Raw genomic sequence first — 20,447 nt, forward strand, 5'->3', positions numbered from 1 at the left:
TCTGCCCCCATCCCTGCAGCAATGAAGTGGGAGGCTTAAATTCCTTAAGGACATAGATTACTCTATCAAAGCCAGATTTTCTTCCCCAAGTATTGGTAGTATGCCTGTGTTCAAAATCAAAAAACAGAAACCAACAACTGGAAATGGAAAAACCAGAAACTGGGAAAAACGCAAAAAAAAAAAAAAACAGAAACTGGAAAAATAATGCAGAAAGTAAGATAATATCCGAGATCACAGAATTCACTGTGTGTCTTTAAGGAATTTAATCCCCTCACTGTACCCGAGGTTATGGATTACTTCCTCCCAAGATAAAACGGATATACCTGTCGCAGGAGTGGCGGTACGTCAAACGCCTACGACTTCGACGAACTCAAATTTGGCAACAAAACACAATAAGACTCGATAGTTTTATTTCTGGAAAAAGAATGCAGAATTTGCAACGCAGGAAAAATTTTCAGTGGTCGAAAAATGAGGCATTGCCTCAGTTTATATAGCCTCGAAAGTGCCTGTTCAGAATAGGCAGGTTGGTGACTGTTCGGAAAGGCCTTTGCCTTTTCAGGAAAAAAATAAGAACGTTGGGAGTTTTAAATTATTCCGCGAAATTTATTTAATTACCAATTAATATTTTTCGGCAGAAAAAACAAAATAATTTTAGAAAATGAAGATTGAAGTTAAATAAATTTGGTCCAAAAAGATTATCAATCAATCAGATCATTTGACCAAATCCAAATCGAAAAGCCGAGCGACGACGACGGCGCGAGGGGAGTCCCTCTTCTCAACCCTTTAAGAGCTAGAGGAAGTGCTTTCTAATATAAGCACATAACTTTCCCTTTCTACCACCAATGTGGTACAAAGCTCCTTTTTCAAATGAACTTTGCTTTGAACTTCATTTTCCTTCCATTATTTTTTTTCCCTCTCTTTCTCATTCACACCAACTTAGCTAGTTTCAATCATTAACTAGCTTTAACAAGTATTATTTTCTGACAATTCATACAACTCTATGAAAACAATGTATGCCACTCTACTTCTCTCTACTCCTTTGTATTATTATACAGAAACAAATCACAAAAATGCAACATCTCTCCTTGTATCATCACTACTAGTTCTAATCTGCACTTATACATCAAACTCTACTTCTTTTATTTTCTCTTTTTCCAGTACAGACTGTTTTAAAAGGAATTCTTGATCATTTCCGTGTGGTCCATCTGATGAGCTTTGCATACTAGAGGAGTTCTCTGTGGTTGCGGTATAAGAATCATCTAGTTTAGAAAGTGTATTGGAAACTAAGTTTTTTATACTGGTGCATGAATTTAAGAATGGTGGTTGGCATGGTTCCGGGATTGGTTGTCCAAATGTTGTTAGCATTTGGACAACATCAGACATTGATGGTCTTAAGGTGACAGAAGCCTGAGTACACAAGAGCCCCACTTTGAGGATTTTTAGTGCCTCTTGTAGCGGAAAATCACCTTTCAAGCAAGGGTCTAATGCTTTAGTCACCTGATTTGTTGTATAGAGCTTCCACACCTGAAACCAAAATGACATGATCAATTTATTATTGACAAGATTACTACAACAACAATATATCCAGTGTGATTTCACAAGTGAGGTTTGGAGAGGGTAGGGGTATACACAGACTCGCTCTTAATTTTGTGGGCTAGAGAGCTTGTTTCTGAAAGACCCTCAGCTTAAGAAAAATATTTTACAAAATGAAAAAAAAAATACAAGAATAAAGAAGCTTATATATATATATATATAGAGAGAGAGAGAGAGAGACTACGAAAATAAGTAAGGATAATCAGTGTTAAAAAAACAACAGTATACTACTATGCCACCCACCTAAAAAATAAGATAATGGTAGAATATTAATAAAAAAACAACAGTATACTACTATGCCACCCACCTAAAAAATAAGATAATGGTAGAATATTAATAATAATACTGGTAAGGAGAAGAGAGAGGGAAAAAAGTGTTCTAAACTAGAACCATGTTCCCCACCTCAAAGAAAGAAATCGATTGACTTTCTTACTCTTCTATCTTAATCCTCGACTTTCAAGCTCTGGTATCTAGTGTCATTTCAGTAAGCTATAGATGCGTCATGTCCTATTTAATCACCTCACTCCAATTCTTTCTCGGTCTAACTCTACCTATCCTTAGGGCTAATACAACCAACACTGACAAAACTAATGTAAAGAAAAATTTACAACATTACATTAATACTTACAGTTTGCAGTAGTGAGCCAGAGTCATCCTCTGCCAAAGAAATGTTTTTTCTGCCACAAATAATTTCAAGAACAAGCACTCCATAACCATAGACATCAGCCTTCTCTGTGAGCTGTCCTTTTACGAGATATTCAGGAGCCATATATCCCCTGTGCAACGAATAAAATCACTAATTAAGCAGTTAAAAGAAAGCCATTGTTTTTGAATGGTATTTTTATCTTTTCTTACAATGTGCCAGCAATTCCAGTGCTATGGTGAGTTTTACCAGCTGGAAGACACCGAGCAAGTCCAAAATCAGCAATTTTCGCGTCAAAATTTTCATCCACAAGTACATTGGAGCTCTTGATGTCCCTGTGGATGATTCTTATCTCTGAACCTCCATGGAGGAATGCAAGGCCTTCTGCTATTCCGACTATAATGCGTAAACATTCTTCCCAACTTAGAATCTTTATCCTGTTCTTATCTACACAACAGAAATTCAGTAACTCAATCAGAAGTCCCTAATTGAAAACTGCATAAAAGTGCTCCCTCATCCCTCAATGTGGGAACTTATTGATATCTAATAGGAAGAATATCTAAAGACTCCCTAAAGCTGACGTGTTATTCAAATCCCCCTTAAACTATGTCTGGTCCTAGTTATCCTCAATATTTGGCTTTTGTATTCAAGTGACTTCAAATATGTTTGGCACGTGGTAGTGTAAAATAACAGCAACCTCATATTAATCTGATGTGTAAAAAAATCCAAAATAACATTTCATTTTATATTTAGTCATTCCAACGGCTATTTCCTTTCTCCTTCCATATATATATGGGTCCATTAAAATACATGTTTTCTTCTTTTACTATTTTTCTTTGTAGGGGGTAACAGATTATATAAAAGCTAGATATGGGGGGTAACTAGGATCAATTATTGTTTGAGCGGTAACGATTATATCAAAGCCAAGTATATGAGTTAATTAGGACCAAGTATAGTTTAAGAGAGATCTGAATAAAACGCGTCAAATTTAGTAAGTCTTTAGGTATTCTCTGTATAATAACGTACCATTGAGGTATTGATCTAGGCTCTTATTGGGAACAAATTCATAGACGAGGAGGCTCTCGGGGCCTTCAATGCTGCAACCCAACAACTTGACAAGATTTTTGTGTTCAATCCCATGGATGAGGTTAACCTCATTGAAGAACTCGTCAACCCATTCCTTTGTATTGAAAAACAATCTCTTAACTGCAACTATCTTCCCATTAGACAGAGTCCCCTTGTATACAGAACCATTTCCTCCTTGGCCTACTTTTGTTGATGGGTCAAAGTAGTTTGTTGCCTTCTCAAGATTTTCATATTTAAAGTTCAAGCTCGACCTCTTGTATGAACTCGATATTTTGCCAAGATTAATGAGTTCTGCAGCCAAAAGAATTGTAATATTTCTAATTAGTTTGTGCACTAATAGCAGGTCGTACTAACAATAATTCTTTCAGTTGGTTCTTTTTAATTTTGAGTGGGTGAAATGACAAATTAAGGTAGGTAGTTTCTTTGACCATACTTCCTTTGTCCCGTAGTAGCTGTGAAGGTTACTTAAAATAGTTATTTCAAATATTTGTCATTTTACAAAATTAAAATAAAATTAATTACTCCCTCCATTTCAAAATAAATAAATATTTGGGGTGTGTCATACCCTTAATAAAGTTATTTGATTACATTAATCAAAGGGTAATTTATCTATACTATCTTTTTACTTTTCTATTAATTAGAAATAGTCAATGTTGAGAGTTGAAAAAACTATGACAGAGAATAGTAATTTTGGAAAAAATTAATTAGGGCATCTCTAGATTTTATAAAATTTATTTATTCTGGAGCATCGAAAAATGTTAGAAATTCATTTATTTTGGAATGGAGGGAGTATGAGTGCAATTTATTGGAAAAAAATAAAAATAAGTTAGTAAAACTACCCTTTTATTTATAATTTCTTAAAGGACATGCAAAATTTAAGTGTGAGAACTAATATGGGATGAAGAGGATACCTTGTTTTCGCTGTAATGATTTTTTACGAGCTGCGTAAGCAATAAAGAAAACCAACATGAAGACAGCTGTCATTCCAAGAACAACAGCTACTATCACCCCTTTGCTCGCCCCTGAAACAAACAACATTTAATTACAAATCATTGACTTGGGGAGGAAAAAACAGAGTTGAAAGTCTCTAAAGGACAAGAGTCTAAATTTATAAATCAAAGCGGACTTAAGAAAAAAGAAAAAAAAAATCAAAGAGGAGCAGGATGAAGTCTTATAGACTAGTGTAAGTGAAAATCTTTTGTACTTGATTCATCAACCCCAGGAGGAGCACTGAAAGTAACGTTGGCAAATTTTGCAATCAAATTCACATTTTTATAAATAAGAAAAGTTTGAATTGAAGGTCATAAAACTTCAGAAAATTATGTCATTCAATGATATTGTTTTAAAAACAAATTACGGAATAATTATAAATCTTCCTCTAGTTTTGACGTCATAATACTAAACTCCCACATGATTTGCGATATTATGTTTGTGTCTCTTATTTTGATTTCTTAGTAAGAATTATTTTAAACTATTTATCATTGATAAAAAAATAATCACAGTGCGACCAATGACGTTTCTACTACTACTACTAGACTATTACTTATTCCCTTCAACCCAATTTATATAATACTCTAGATACAAAATTTAAGAGAGAAAAAAGACTCTTGAAATTTATGGTCTAAAAAGAACTTTAGTCATTTGTGTGGTTATCATTTCATTAAGGGTAAAAATAGGCGACCATTCACTTGAGTCAGCCGCAATACTCACTCCGTCCCAATTTATGTGACACTTTTTACTTTCTAGTATGTCCCAAAAAAATGTCACATTTTTATAGTTAGAAACATAATGATTCATAATAATTGTGCAAACAGAGTTCTAACTCTGCTTTGAAGCCAACCTTTACCCGTGAGTCGTTCTTTGATTCTTCTTCTTCTCGCTGATTAATGCAAAATTCTAGAGGGATTCATAACACACTGTTCTTTCTCCATTTATCGTAAAAGTTTTTAATTAACCACTTATCATAAATTACATTTCTCTTCTGAGAGGCAGTTGTGTATTTTCTTAATTTAGGATGCTCTATGCCAAACTAAATAAATAACATAATTAGTTCAGAATGCTGAGAGAATACCGAGTGTAAAGCAGCTATCCTAGGGATTATGTTTTTATATTCTACAGGCATTTCCTTAAAAAACATAATAATTTTAATTAACCTAAAGAGTGAAATATTAGAAAGGGTAAATCGATTAGAATTTTATTATTTTGCATAAATTATAACTACGTTAAACATTTATTCTTACAAAGAAAAAATAATAATAAAGGTAAGTGTAATCACAAGCCCCCTAGGAAGTGTTATGAAGCCAATCCTAAAAAGATATTTTTGAAATTATTTCGAAACAAAAAATTTATAAACCAGTCAAAAGAAACAAATTTAATACCTAGCATGATGGTTCATGCTCATAGCCGCCGTCTTGTTATGAAAATATTAATGTGTAGATGTCTATTACTTCTCTACATATAACTCCCACTACTTCATGTTCATAACTTTTGTAGAAGTAACCTCCATTACACTACTCCCACACTTTATTTCTATAACCCCCAAATAGTTACTACCCATGTTTATGACACACCCTTTGGGGTTCTCAATGTAGTCCTATATATAGTTGGGTTGTATGTAATAGTTGGACACACTTGAACACATTTGGATGAATAAGAAATCTCTCCTCTCTTGTCTCTCTATTTCTATTGTTTTCATCCTTTACCATTATTACTCTTTTAGCTTAATATTACAACACGTTATCAGTACGAGTCTCTAATGATTTTCATCTCAAGCATGATGTACTGGTTGGGCATATGATGTATCAATTAACAATTTGTTCTCCTCAAGAAGATCACCACGAAGAAGCTGATTCATTGAGAAAAATTACTGTTGGCATTTCGTGGCAGTAAAGGACGAAGGGGCTTTCATGGTTATGTTTTCCTTCATATGTAGTTATCAAATAGGTGGAATTATTTCATCTCTTTCAACTTTCTTCCTCACTTTGCAACCTCCACTTGGACATTTTCCAAGCGTACAAACAAGGTACACATATTTCTAATAAATCAAGTTATAAGGTATGGACACCTAGTATGTATGTTATAATTATAGTTAGTAATTAGATACGATCTTTTTGCTATGCCTCCATCTTTAACTTGCGTCTTAGTTGCTTGGTGATACAGGATGGAAATTAAAAGGTTAACATATCAGGTAACGTTATTCCAATATCTCTACATAGTGGTAAGAGTTAATACATTTATTATGATCCACAAATATATGGTTTTATGTTCCTTATTCATTAAACACTAGATCTCATATGAAATTTCTTTTCGTTGAAAGTAATTTCTAAATAACAGTACGAAAAATAAATATAGCCTAAACTAAAATCAAAGTGAGAATCTTAAAAGTTGTAAGTTTCGGTTTAATGATTTTGGTGCTATTGTTTTTTTATTTATTAACCTATAATATATGGGATCTATATGTTTCTGATACACTCAAAAATATATTTGTAGGATCTGTACAAGGATCTCTTGGTAAGCACCGAACTCCATCTCCAAACCTTGGTCTTAATCAATATAAATTTCTCAGAATTGAGGTAGAATCAAATTCTAATAAGCCAGATTGAACTAATTCATTTGGATGTTAGTTTGAAAGAAGGTGGTAATGTTTTTTAAAGCTGGAGCATGACTCTCATTAACTTTGACTTATTATGCCATTGGTTGAGGGAAAGACGCTAGATTCAAGTGTCATCACACCAATAGGATAAATGGGTGCATTCAAGTCCCATCAAACCAAGAGGATAAGACATCCGGTTTGAGTCATGATGCATTATGATAATATGATGTTGGGTTTGAGTCCCCACGCATTATAGCTTGATATGCCTTATGAGGGCAAGATATTGGGTTCAAGTCCCAATGCACTATATTGATGATATAATGATGACTAAGGCAAAATATGTACTTTTGATGTTAGATTATGAAGCCCGTTCCACTTTGCTCCATTCCATAAAGTGAATGTGATAGCAGTACATGAAATGTCTGAAAGATGACAAAATAATTATTGTGGTTGTACAAATGGACTTGGGCGTGGTAAACAGCAAAAAAATATATATATATAATAAAAGTAATCATTGTGGTAATTATAAAAGGTGATTGGGAAAGCGGTTATCGTGCGACCAAATTTGATACGTTTTATAAATCCTCCATCAAAAGAAAGGAAAACAATTTCAAATTGATGTCGAGGTGGGTCTATGAATATGATAAAGACAATGGTCTTATAATGAAAGTTTATGAAGCACATATATATGATTATAGTCTATTTCTCAAAGAGAATGTGACTTGTGGTAAGCATCGTGAATGCTTGTCAATTTTGAAAGTGAAATGCGTAACAGTATGGATAATGACGTGCTCATGTATTATTGAATAAATAGCACACAACTCACCTCTACGGAAGGTTTGAGAGAGAAAAAATGTTTTGACATAAATGATTAATGGTCAGGTCACGTACTTTTAGTATGTCACAAACATTGTGGTATGTCTTATCATGAATTACCAAAGGGTAAAAGTAAGAAATAAGTCTTGCTTATAAAGGTTTTGGCCATGACTACAATGACAATTAATCCGTAAAAGGAGATGTTCACCATATGGATGGTATTATGAAATATGCAGTAGTACATAATTAATTGGAGCTCTAAAAAATCTACTTTGTTACTATCCCGAAGAATGAAATTGTACCTAATATTGGTGTTGTAGTAAGTCTCAAAAGAAACTTTTTAAGTTTCAAAGGCATTGGCCAGAAATGAATTATATTGAGACTATAAATTACGGGAAGGTTTAATTACTGGGGAAACAAAATGTATGTGAAATCTTGCCCTTTTTTTCCTCTGAATTTGTACCACATATATATAAGCATGATGGAATCACATGCTAAGGAGGTTGGCATGACCGGTTGACCGTTCCGGTTCAAATGTGATGCGAAAATAATTGAGAATTCATGTGGTTATATTTTGAAGAAATAAAGAAATTCTTCAAGAATTCTCTTGTGCTGCTTGTTCTCATGATGACAAATTGATTAATTTACCAGCTAAGGTTGGGATTGTATCCCATGATTTTGGAACATATAAAAAGTGATATACATAGGCCCAATCACCTACCATGTGGACCGGTTTACAGTTATATGGTTTTGATAGACGCATCGATGATAAGGTCACATGTGCATTTGGTATCAACTTGCAATTTGATTTTTGCAAGGTTGTTTGCTCAAATTATTAAATAAAGAGCACAATTCCAAAGTATGAAAAGTATATTGATATGTTGGTTTATATCCAAGTTGGTTTAGCAGAAATTGTATGCCTCCAATTATAGCTAAACAATTGGTTAAGAGAACAAAACTCCCAAAAAGAAATTTGGGATGAGATATGTTATTTAATATGAAGCAGCTCTTGTATGCATCAAGCCAACAAGTTATGATAACTTCTGCTATCACAATTGGTTCAGGGTCAGGAACCAAGTAATTCCCATCTAGAAATTTGAATGTGCGGTATATGATTTAATTGCTCCACCACAATGCACATAGATGGGTCCCAAATAAGGTTGGGAGGTAAATGTTAGATTACCTAGCATTAGGGGGACGGATGATAAGAGCCTGAAAAATAAGGTATGTGTAATGAATTATCACTGGTATGATCCTCGTTCAAAATATAATTCAAGTCGATTGCCAGACACATTTGCTGACCCAAAAGTGAATATTATATTCCATATTTCAGCTGCAAATGCTCCAGTTAGAATTAAAATCCTTGAAGGACATAGTCTATGGCGATAGACCAATCGATTCCAAAAGTAAAATTCCTTGAAGAAGGAGAGAAGCAAATGATTAAGATGGTCATATAATGAGGCAAGTGCTCTAAAGAGCACCACGACATAACCTTCATAAAACCTTGGGAAAGGTTCAATTACCTGAAATTGATAAAAAAAAATGAAGAGATCTCGATAAGTTATGTCCCATTGGAACCGATATCAAATGACCGTCGACTGTATCTTTGAAATAATGTAGCGCTCAACATTATAATGGTGACGAGGATCTTGAATTCAAATCTGTCAAAGAATGTGGACAGATATAATGATTGGCCAAATAAAATACGCGGTTAAAGTATTTTTTTTTCACTTGGAATAGTGATGTTTTGGACCTATAGTCCAAGGACCTCAAGGTATAATGTCAGTGGGGTACAAATGGATTCTTGTGCGAAAAGTAAAATGAATAATAAAGTCGTAAGATATAAAGTACGGCTTGTGCCTTGTGGCATAAAGGTTTTTCGCGAATCCTGGCATTATTGTATGGAGATAAGTTCTCCCGTGGTGGATGCAATGAGGTTTCTTACCAGTCTGGCAATACATGAAAAATTTGAATGCGTATAATGAATTGTTGTCATGTCTAGCTAGACAATGAAGTTTATATGAAAATCCTTCAAGGATTTAAAAGGTTTTAAAGCGATTCCATTGAGTACCCCAATGGCCATGACATCGCTTAACATTAAGAAAGATCAATTTCGATCTCATGAAAATGGTCAAAAAGTACCATGTGTTTGTGTAATTGGTGCACTTAAATTTCTTACTCTTATAATTCATGAGATAATATTTTTATTAATGTGCTGGAAAGATATAATTTTACTTCTACCTAGAGATACTCAAGTAAAATCAATATTGGTATAGATTTATTTTTTCTAACCATATTGTCAAGGATTTGTTGGTTATGCAAATGCAGGAAGATTATATGCTTTATGTAACATTCGGTGGCACGCAAGTTCTTTATTTATATATGGGTGCTGCCATATTTATATTGTTCTGCTAAAGTCAATTATTTGCTATTTACACAAATCATGCAAGGATAACAATGATCGTAAAGCAAGCAAATGACATATTGATCTCGTGATGAGCTCAAGGATGTAACATCGTGAGTTGGTCACAAAGACATGACTAGTATCAACACTTGGAAAGCTGGTATATAAGATCATTGAAAGGCATCATCTAAAAGAATTGATACGTTGAAGGTGGAATAAAATAAAACACGTCTCGCTGAAAGTTATTTTCACGCACGATCTTCAAAGGAATGGTGAAAAGATATTCAAGAAATTCAAGTGACAATTTAGCAGATTTGTTACGACAACATGGTCAACCTCAACATTTGAGAAGCTGATATACAAGATTTGAATGCGTCATCTCCGAAATGTCAAATGATGTTATTATCAGGGGGAGCAAAATGCGCGCTGCACTCTTTTTTCCTTAGTCGAGGTTTTGTCCCACTGGGTTTTCCTGGCAAGGTTTTTAACAAGGCAGCAAATAATGCGTATTACAAGATATGTGTAATCTTTTTTCTTCACTAGGTTTTTCCCACTGGGTTTTCCTAGTAAGGTTTTAACGAGACATATTATCTAAGAATAGACATCCAAGGGGGAGTGTTATGAAAATATTAATGTGTGGATGTCTATTACTTCTCTACATATAACTCTCACTACTTCATGTTCATAACTTTTGTAGAAGTAACCCTCATTACTTTATGACCACTACTCCCACACTTTATTTCTATAACCCCCAAATAGTTACTACCCATGTTTATAACACACCATTTGGTGTTCTCAATGTATTCCTATATATAGTTGGGTTGTATGTAATAGTTGGACACACTTGAACACATTTGGATGAATAAGAAATCTCTCATCTCTTGTCTCTCTATTTCTATTATTTTCATCATTTACCATTATTACTCTTTTAGCTTAATTTTACAACATAATTTCTATTTGAATATTTGATTTCTTTTTTCCTCTTAAGAAAAAGTTAAGTACCGGAACTGAAGGCGCCTGAGTCCACGAGGATAGGAGCAGGTTCTACTTCAAAATTAGAAGACAGGTCAAATTCATAATTGTACAATTTGATGTTTTATATTTCATTTGTCTATACGTTATTAATTTAGCTGGTTCTATATAGTCCCAGTCTTTTTCACCAAAAGCAAAATATAAAATCAAGGGAAAAATTATTATTTTACAGAGCCAGTAAAATGTCTCTGTCGATACCTATAGACTTGACCAGCACAAAGTTTTATAATACTAGTTTAATTTATAATAGTTCATATGGATGTCAATATCAATACTTAAGAAATTTCTTGCATTCCAGCTTCCATCTGTTTGGCTTTAGTAGTCTATTTCGGTGTTTTCTCAGATTATTCTAGAATTAATTATCTTAAGACGGGGTTAAGTACAATTATTTCATATCATAAAGTCTAACTTACCTTGTTAGGTCAAACGTAGTTAATCAAATAATAGTATCTTGGAGAGTCTCTTAAGGTCATAATCTTAGGACTAATTTATTTAGTACTTTAATTAGATTATATGTTATGAATTATTTAATCATGCTTTCTACTTAAAATAATGAATTATGGTTGGTTTGGGGCTATAATTAAGATAATAGGAAGGCAATGGGAGAACTCACATAAGTTTGGACCATTATTGAAATTCGAACAAAGAGGGTGTAACTACCTATTTAATCAATAGGAATCCCTTCAAGAAAATTTTGTCCACCATTAAGGAAGGTTTAAAGTTGATGTACCAAAAAAGCTACAGCACTCTCTGCCATTTTTTCACTCAGTCTAAAGCTGATCCGTAATTCCTCCTTTTTGGTCAGCAATACAAGCTATTTACCAAAACAAAACAAAAAAATCAATAGGAATACTCATATTCAACTTCGGTTCAGGTAGGGTTTTATCGGGTCAGCCTTTTGAATTTACTTTGACTATCCCACATAGTTAAGATATTCCTATATCATTTTAGATTTTTCTTAAGATAATCCAACATGACGTAGTCATTTTTATAAGAATATATGACTTATTTCTGTAAAATATTTTGTTGAGAATGTTTTCTAGTATTTGGTTGAGAGTACCAAATATTTTTCGGAAAAACACGTTCATAAAAGCTCAATAGTAAAGTTAGCAAACCGCATAATGCTCATGAAATTGTTTTACATGAAAGACGGATAATAATATCTAAGGCGGGGGCCTTGACGTACTGATGTTTTTTAAACAAATTTTCAAAACATTGTTTGGTTATAGAATGTAATGAGTTTTTCAAGTTTGAAAATCAGTTTTTCACTGAAACTTATTTTTACTTACAAAACTTTAACTTTTTAAAAAATGACATTTATTTTCAAAAATAACTTTAACTTTTAAATACCATTTTCAAATTCAACTTCAACAACTTTTTGTTTCAAATTTTAACTAATTCTAGTTCCAAACATCAACAAGTATTGTATAACAATCTTGGACTTAACTCATACCTCAAAAATTAGCTATTAATGTGGAAGAGCCCAAATCTATTTAAATCCATATAAGCACACTATACCCACCGACGTGGGACATAACATATTGCTAGAGAAGTAATATAAAGTCAAAAGTTGTTGTAGTTGTGAAAGAAAGTGATTTCCACTAAAAAAAAAATGAGGGAAATGTTCATCACCCCCTTTCCAAATGCAGAAGAAAAAAATTGAAACTTGGAACTTAAAAATGGCGAATGAGAGTTTCTAACTTGAACAATAAAGAAAGCCTAATTAGTTTTTTTTTTATCGTTAGGTGGTACAACCTGCTCTTTCACACTCCTTTAATTTGTGGATCACACGCACATAAGTCTTATCAAACTAACTGATACCATATATGCATGGTCAATAGTTAGAGGCGTTTGTAACATGTGATACCCTTGACTAAAGGTGTTCAAAAGAGAAAACTAAGAGTTGTGGGCTAATTTTGCAAAGCATTACAAGTTGAGATGTCATTTTATTAAGCATTAAGTCAGAAAATCAAATCAATAGGAAATTTGCTCGGGCTAAAAAAAAGATTTATCTCCTGGATCAAAGTTGAAAAAATAATGTTCAACAGCAAAGCACTCAGCAAACGTATTCTTTACTTCCCTTTCGCTTTTCAAGAGTTGATTTGACTAAACTTTAAAACTAAATTAGATTAGGTTAACTCAATAATTTACCTAAATTGGATTAGATTAACTCAAGCTAAATTGGATTAGACATAAATTCAATTTACCAAACACACCCTTAATGAAGAAGAAAAACAGATATGTTCATTAATTTAGAGAATTCCAGGAAATAAATTTTCAAAAGTCTATTGATTAAATAACAAATAGAGTTGGTATGGTGAAAAGAGAAGTGATCATATATACATACCGTTACTAGTACCCTGAGACGCATGATTGAGGAAATTGTGTGTGGAATACCTCAAATAACAACCAGCAATCAAAGCTCTACCATCCCTATTAGGCAAACATTGTTTAATAACTTCACTTGCCTTGTCCAAACATTCTTTGCAACCTTGTTTATTCACTGTTCTCCAACACTCTGCCAATCCATAAACTCCGTCCAATTGCGCCACTGCATATCCATTCGCAATTGCTGTTTTCGTCACCTTTTCGATCAAATTGGCCAATTTATCTTGACTAGTAGTAGCGAGCGCCTTTCCAAGTGAGCTGCTACAGTTGACTTTATCTAAAGCATCATCAGTAGCTTCGTCGACGAAGTTGTAGTGATCATAACGGAGGAAACAGCCATCAAGATATATACGACCGGAGACAGCAGGGAGGCAACGAGGGAGTTTGGCACAACTTGTAAGGAAGCATTGAATACAATCATTGTGTGGAAGATCTCGGTAACAGTTTGCTAGAGCATATATCGAGATGTCTGTTGAATTAATAGCATAACTGCCCCATCCATTTTCGCTCACAAGTTGTGTCACAACTCGCATTTCTTTAGCGTACTGTTGGATGATAACGGATGGTGATGTTAAGTTCCTGCCACATACAGACCCTGCTTCGGATATCCGAGGATTGGCATCAATATTGTCTAAACAAAAATTTGCCAAGAAAATGATGACACATTTTAGGAAAAAAGGAAAACTAATTGAGGCTGTGAATTGCATCTAAATCCAAAACAGAAAATGGTTGTTAGAAGATTAGAGGAAGAAGAGAGAACTAAGAGATACGGAGAATAAATGCAATTTATTAGGTGTTTTTGTTCCCAATGATTAGCACTTTACAGCCAAATTTTCCACCTCTTTAGACGATTAATATTAAAAGTCTCTGTTTGCTTCAGCCCCACTCAAATTTTATAACTTTTTCTTTATAAGTCTATCAAAATAGTGTTTGTCTTTAGTCTTTACCATATTCTTTAATCCTTAATTACCTACTTCCTACGATATCTAATACAGTTGTTTAATACTAAATCGGTCATTAATAGCTTATTTTGGCCAAACTTTTAAAATCACTTTATTTTGAAAAATATTTTCTTTAAAAGGTGTTCTTCAAAAAAATATTTTTGATGAGAATCAGTTTGTGTTTGTTAATATATAAATACTTTTGAACAGAAATTAGTATTTTACCAAACTTTTAAAAAATATATTTTATCAAAAGCGCTTTTCAGAACTGTGTTTTTAAGGAAAAACGATTTTTTTAGCTTATGAAAAACAATTGTTGTAACACCCATAAGCACTCATTTTTTTTTTCAAAAGCTTAATCAAACACTTCACTCTTTTAAAATAAACATTTTTTGAAAAAACATATATATACTTTTTGCCTCCTAAAAGCTTGACCAAACAGCTATTAATCTTTATCATGTTCTCTAATAATTACCTACTCCTACAATATCTAATATAGTTGTTTATTACTAAGTCATGGTCAATTAAGTTGTTTACCTACTCCTACAATATCTAATATAGTTGTTTATTACTAAGTCATGGTCAATTAAGATGTTTCACGGTTGAAAGTGCCATGACCCTAGTCATCTTAGTGGTGCTATCAGGAAGTTTCTACCTCCCACGTGCACCAATAATAAACACGCTTTTGCCCAAAATAACGATGAAAATATAGTTACTCCCTCCATTTCAAATTATCTATTTTTTTTTTTTTTACTTTTTATGCACTTCTTAAGAAATAGTACTATTAATTAGGGGGTATTTGATTAACTTTACCATTATTTATATCTAAGCTATAATCTATCTCTATTAAATATTTACTTTATTTATATATTATCTCCATTAATGATAGAATTTTACTAAAAGCAAATGGGAAAAAAATAATTAATTGTACCTTAAACTTCTAAAACGATAAATAATTTGAGATAATTAATTTTATAATCACAATAGATAATTTAAAACGAAGAAAGTACATAATTAAAATGAGATATCAAACAAAGGAAAATTGTCCAAACCATTAAATAGTAAGACTTGATGCGTATACCTTTGGCTTTTGGGTAAGGTCAAGACTTATACGTCACTAATCACATCTTGGCTTCCAGTAGCAATAAGTATAGTTGGGGTGAAAGTCATTTTTCACCTCCAATTTATTTTAAAAATCAAGCACTTTCCCGACTTTAAACAATACTAGTAAAGAATAGCTGTGTTGTGCACGGGCCCAATAAAACTGCTAAATATTGAAGTATTGGGTTTCTTGTTATAAAAAAAACATCATAACTTTGTTAGTCAGAAGTATTAGCTGAAAAATAAAGTTTAAAAGGAGTTTCCCTCATGATCATAATTAGTATGAATTATTATTTAAAGTGACAGTTTTTTTTTTTGTGATTTTCGGAAGAATGGAATTTTAAGTTCACTTTAATTCATTCATCAATAATTAAATATATGATGATAAAAAAAACATGAATATCATTCTCAAATAATTTGTAAGCATAACAAAATAGAAATTATAATCACAAATTAAGATTTTGATTTAAGTACTTCAAGGTATATAAAGTATAGGGTAAGACCTTCAAATATGGACTCATTTTAGTTGTAATAATTGATTTTTGAAAACTTGATGAGCAGAAAAATAATTGAGATCTACAAATATACACTAAATTAGACAGTATATTTAAGGGCTGACTACATATATATATATACATATATAGAGGGTGTATTTACAAAAATACCAATACTTTCAAGTTTGCAAAAAATAAGATTAGAAAACTTACAAACCCTATACAAAATAACAAATACAGTAAAAGAAGTTAATATACGGTACAAGAAAACCCAAAGATCACGGTGTAACCGATTAGTATCCTGCTCCCCATAATTTCTCTCCCTTTTTTTTTCTCCCAGATTTTAGCAATCCACGACAATTTAAAGTAGAAACCATATTTTCACCATCACGGTTGAAGAGTCTTGAAAATTGCAGAATTCATAAAACATTCAATATCAAAGTTCCGGATCAAAAATTTCGTATGTTTCAATGGCAGATGAGACAATTCATTCAATAATGGTACAACACAATGGAAGATGGGACGCATCATGTGTTCATATGTTAATGCCTAGTTTCTTATAAATTTTGTTTTTTTTCATGTTATTTTTTTTTATTTTTTTGTCGTTTAAAACCATATGATATGTATAGTTGTGTATAAAATATGTATGAATGATGAATCTAATATGTATATATTTGATTATGTAATGTGTCGTTAGTGTGTATGCACTTTGTATTATATTTGTATCATAATCGTCGTTCGTATAATGTGTATTTTGTTTTAATTTTTTGATAGGTAGATACGTAAATTTTGAGGTTGAAGGAATATTATACGATTCCAAATCAAAGTTTAGTGGTTTGGTCATAGTGATTGCTGCTCAACTAGGAATAGATACAACAATTCAAGGATTGGAGATTAAATACATTGTTAGTGACAGATGCCCGCCAATAACCATACACAACGATATGGGTGTCCATGTATATTTAGACCAAAAAAAGGAAAATAAAAACTTCTTCAGTAAGTATCATTTATGTATTACATTGAGGGATGTAGCTTTGGATTTAATTGAAATCCAAGACGATGGAGGCAGCGGTTTTAATTCTATACAATCCGTACCTTCACACAATGGAAAAATTGATCAGTTGAATGCCATGGTTCCCAGTGTTGATTTTGAGGCTGTGGAATGTGAACGAAATGGAATTATAAGCGACAATCGATATGAATTTGTTGCTGAAAACAGATTTATAAGGACAAGGAAACAATTGTTGCGGTTATGAAGAACTACGCCTTTTCGAAACAATTCCAATTTCGGGTTAGAAGATCTAGTTCTAAAAGGTATGAAAATTAATGTTATTTCAATATGTTGAATAATATGTAAGATATAACTTTTAAACAATCCTTTCAATTATTTATATTTAGGATTGTTGTATGATATATGTATGAAAACTGTATATAAAATCTGTTTCTGATTTTTTTCTTTCTTCCAACAATAGCTATTGTCTTGAGTGCCCTGCGGACGATTGCTCTTGGAGTTTTAAATCGTCAAGTTTGAATGATTCAGGGCTTTTCAAAATTAGATCATTTTGTGAACAACATTCATGCTCATTAAAGGATAGGATTTATTCAAGACGTCAAGCAACTACGGCGGTTGTTGGAATTATGATAATGGATAAGTATGAAGATCCAAAAAGAGTATACACACCAAAGGATATAGCATCAGATATGAGGAAACAACATGGTTTAACAATGACTTACATGCAAGCTTATAGAGACAAGGAAAAGGCATTAAACATGTTGCGAGGGGATCCAACTGAATCATACAATAAGTTACCGAGCTACTTTTACATCCTGGAAAAGACATATCCGGGCTCAGTTGTTAGTTTGGAAAAAACAGCAGAAGACAGTTTCTTGTATGCATTTGTAGCATTGGAACCTTGTATTAGAGGATGGGAGTATTGTAGGCCTATAGTAGTTGTTGACGGCACCCATCTAAAATCAACTTACGAAAGAACTATGCTAATAGCAAGCACACTAGATCCAGGAGGTTTGTAATATTTTTTTTTAATTTTATGCTTAAATTTCAATTATAAATGACCGTATTGATTGCATATAATTTTTATACAAAAACAGGTAGTATACTGCCACTAGCATATGCAATAGTTGATTCGGAGAATGATGCATCTTGGACATGGTTCTTTGAGAGATTTAGGATAGCTTTTGGTGAAAGGGAGAATATGCGCGTTGTATCAGATAGACATGATAGTATATGGAAAGCTTCTGCATTAGTATATCCCGGGCTGACTCATTATGCATGTATTTGGCATTTGTGGAATAATTTACTTAAGAAATGCAGGGGAAATAAAGAACAGGTCAGGAGACTATACTTTGCATTAGCTAAAGCATACACTCTTCAAGAATTTAGTGAACTCATGGGAAGGCTAGACACAATAGATAAGAAGTTTGGTGTATACTTATTTGATAGTGGGTATCATAAATGGTCTCGGGTACATGCAACAGTGAAAAGGACATAGACGTTGACTTCAAACATTTCTGAATCTATAAACAGCAGCATTGCCAAAGCTAGAGAATTTCCAGTCTGTAAGTTAATGGATTACATGAGACAATTGATTGAAACTTGGAATGAAAAACACAGTGAAGAAGGGAGAAATACATTCACTGATCTTACTAATGAGTACAATGACGCTTATGAGGATAACAAGGAATTATCACACCGCATGACTGTAAGTATTTAAACTGTATGAATAGGGTATGATTTATGTATTTATGTTGTATGTTGTATGTATTTATGTTGTATGTTTTTTGTTAAATTTCCGAATTTAAAGTGTGATCCAACTTTTTTATGGTAGGTAAGGGCTTCCACTGAATTCCTACATACAGTGACAGATGGTATGAAGAGATTTAGTGTGTGTCTTCGAAGTAAGATTTGTAGTTGTGGAAGGTTTCAACTTGATGAGATACCATGTGGACATGCTTTGGCTGCTATAATGTACAGGCACCAACATGGAGAGGACTACTGCTCTGCCTACTACAGCAATAAAAATTTCAAAGATACATATGCCATACCAGTGGAACCTCTTCCATGCGAGAGTACATGGGAGATACCATTTGATGTGTTGGAACAAATTGTTTTACCACCAGATTCTAAAAGACCTCCAGAGAGGCCATCATTGAAGAGAATGAAACCATTTTATGAGGTGAAATTTAAGAGGGCAAAGATGACATGTAGCAAGTGTGGCATAGAGGGGCACAACAAGAAGACATGTAGCAATTTGCCCAAATGAAATTAAATTCCATATAGCCAATTTTCTTATTTTTTTTACATTCATTGTTAGTAGACACTCATTACTTTATAAATTCTAAATTTATTTTGACGCAGCATTGTCTATTGTAATATGGCTAGCAAGATTTTTTTTTTTATTGTAATATGTTGTAGTAATAAACTTGTTTTTCAATGTAATTCGTTGGAGGTTTTTTTTTTTTTTTGGCATATTTAATGCATCAGAACTTTAGTTGTTTAGTCTGACTGTAAAATTTGTATCAAAACCGTTGCAATATCATGGCATTCTATTTAACAACTCAATATTGTATAAAACTTCAATCGGTAGAACTTTAGTTGTTTAGAGTATCAATATTGTATAGATAATGTATCAGGAGCTTTAGTTGGTATTAGTTTAGTTGTTTAGTGTATCAATATTGTATAAATAATGTATCACATAACATGTTTCATATAAAAGGAAAGTGTTATGTTAGTGAATGATCAAAATTCTTGTTAGTGTATCAATATTGTATAAATAATGTATGCACCATACATTATAAATGACCGTATTGATTGCATATATAATGGAAATTGTATCATTAGTGTATACATTATTGTATAAATAATGTATGAAACATATGTATATATAATGTATGCAACATTATGTATGGATATTGTATCATTTAGTGTATCATTATTGTATAAATAACATATGAAACACAATAATTTTCATATATATATATGAAACACAACAAATTTCATATCTTTTTAGTGTATCAATATAGTATAAATTATGTATGCAACATATATATATCTATATAACACGTTTCATGATGTATAAAATCTTATATTGTTTAGTGTATCAATAATGTATAAAAATTAAGATGGAAGAATTCTATTTGTTTACTGTATCATTATCGTATAAATAATGTATGAAATATGTATGGATATTGTACATTTTATGTATTAGAAGATCAAATGTGGTTGATCATTGGTTTAATATAGTTTATATACTACATGTGAAAACATGTGTATATTATAGATACTGTATATTTTGTGTATTAGAGAACAAATATGGTGGATCATTGATTTAAAATTAAG

At 32.4% G+C, this 20,447-nt stretch overlaps 2 protein-coding genes across 2 annotated transcripts; one reads left to right on the plus strand and one right to left on the minus strand.

Annotated features, from left to right (window-relative positions):
- Window positions 1-953: 953 nt before the first annotated feature.
- LOC132640415 (cysteine-rich receptor-like protein kinase 42) lies at window positions 954-14,398 on the minus strand. The gene is made up of 6 exons (XM_060357002.1): window positions 13,514-14,398; window positions 4,234-4,344; window positions 3,263-3,613; window positions 2,449-2,683; window positions 2,222-2,369; window positions 954-1,524 (listed from the first exon to the last, which is right to left on the minus strand). The coding sequence occupies exons 1-6, from the start codon at window positions 14,259-14,261 to the stop codon at window positions 1,117-1,119; spliced, it is 2,001 nt and encodes a 666-aa protein (XP_060212985.1). The 5' UTR covers window positions 14,262-14,398; the 3' UTR covers window positions 954-1,116.
- Window positions 14,399-17,734: 3,336 nt separating this feature from the next.
- On the plus strand, window positions 17,735-19,371 carry LOC132639177 (uncharacterized). The gene is made up of 4 exons (XM_060355654.1): window positions 17,735-18,113; window positions 18,200-18,554; window positions 18,636-18,810; window positions 18,937-19,371. The coding sequence occupies exons 1-4, from the start codon at window positions 17,735-17,737 to the stop codon at window positions 19,369-19,371; spliced, it is 1,344 nt and encodes a 447-aa protein (XP_060211637.1).
- Window positions 19,372-20,447: the final 1,076 nt, after the last annotated feature.

This window comes from Lycium barbarum, chromosome 5 (assembly GCF_019175385.1).
Source record: "Lycium barbarum isolate Lr01 chromosome 5, ASM1917538v2, whole genome shotgun sequence".
Classification (NCBI taxonomy): domain Eukaryota; kingdom Viridiplantae; phylum Streptophyta; class Magnoliopsida; order Solanales; family Solanaceae; genus Lycium; species Lycium barbarum.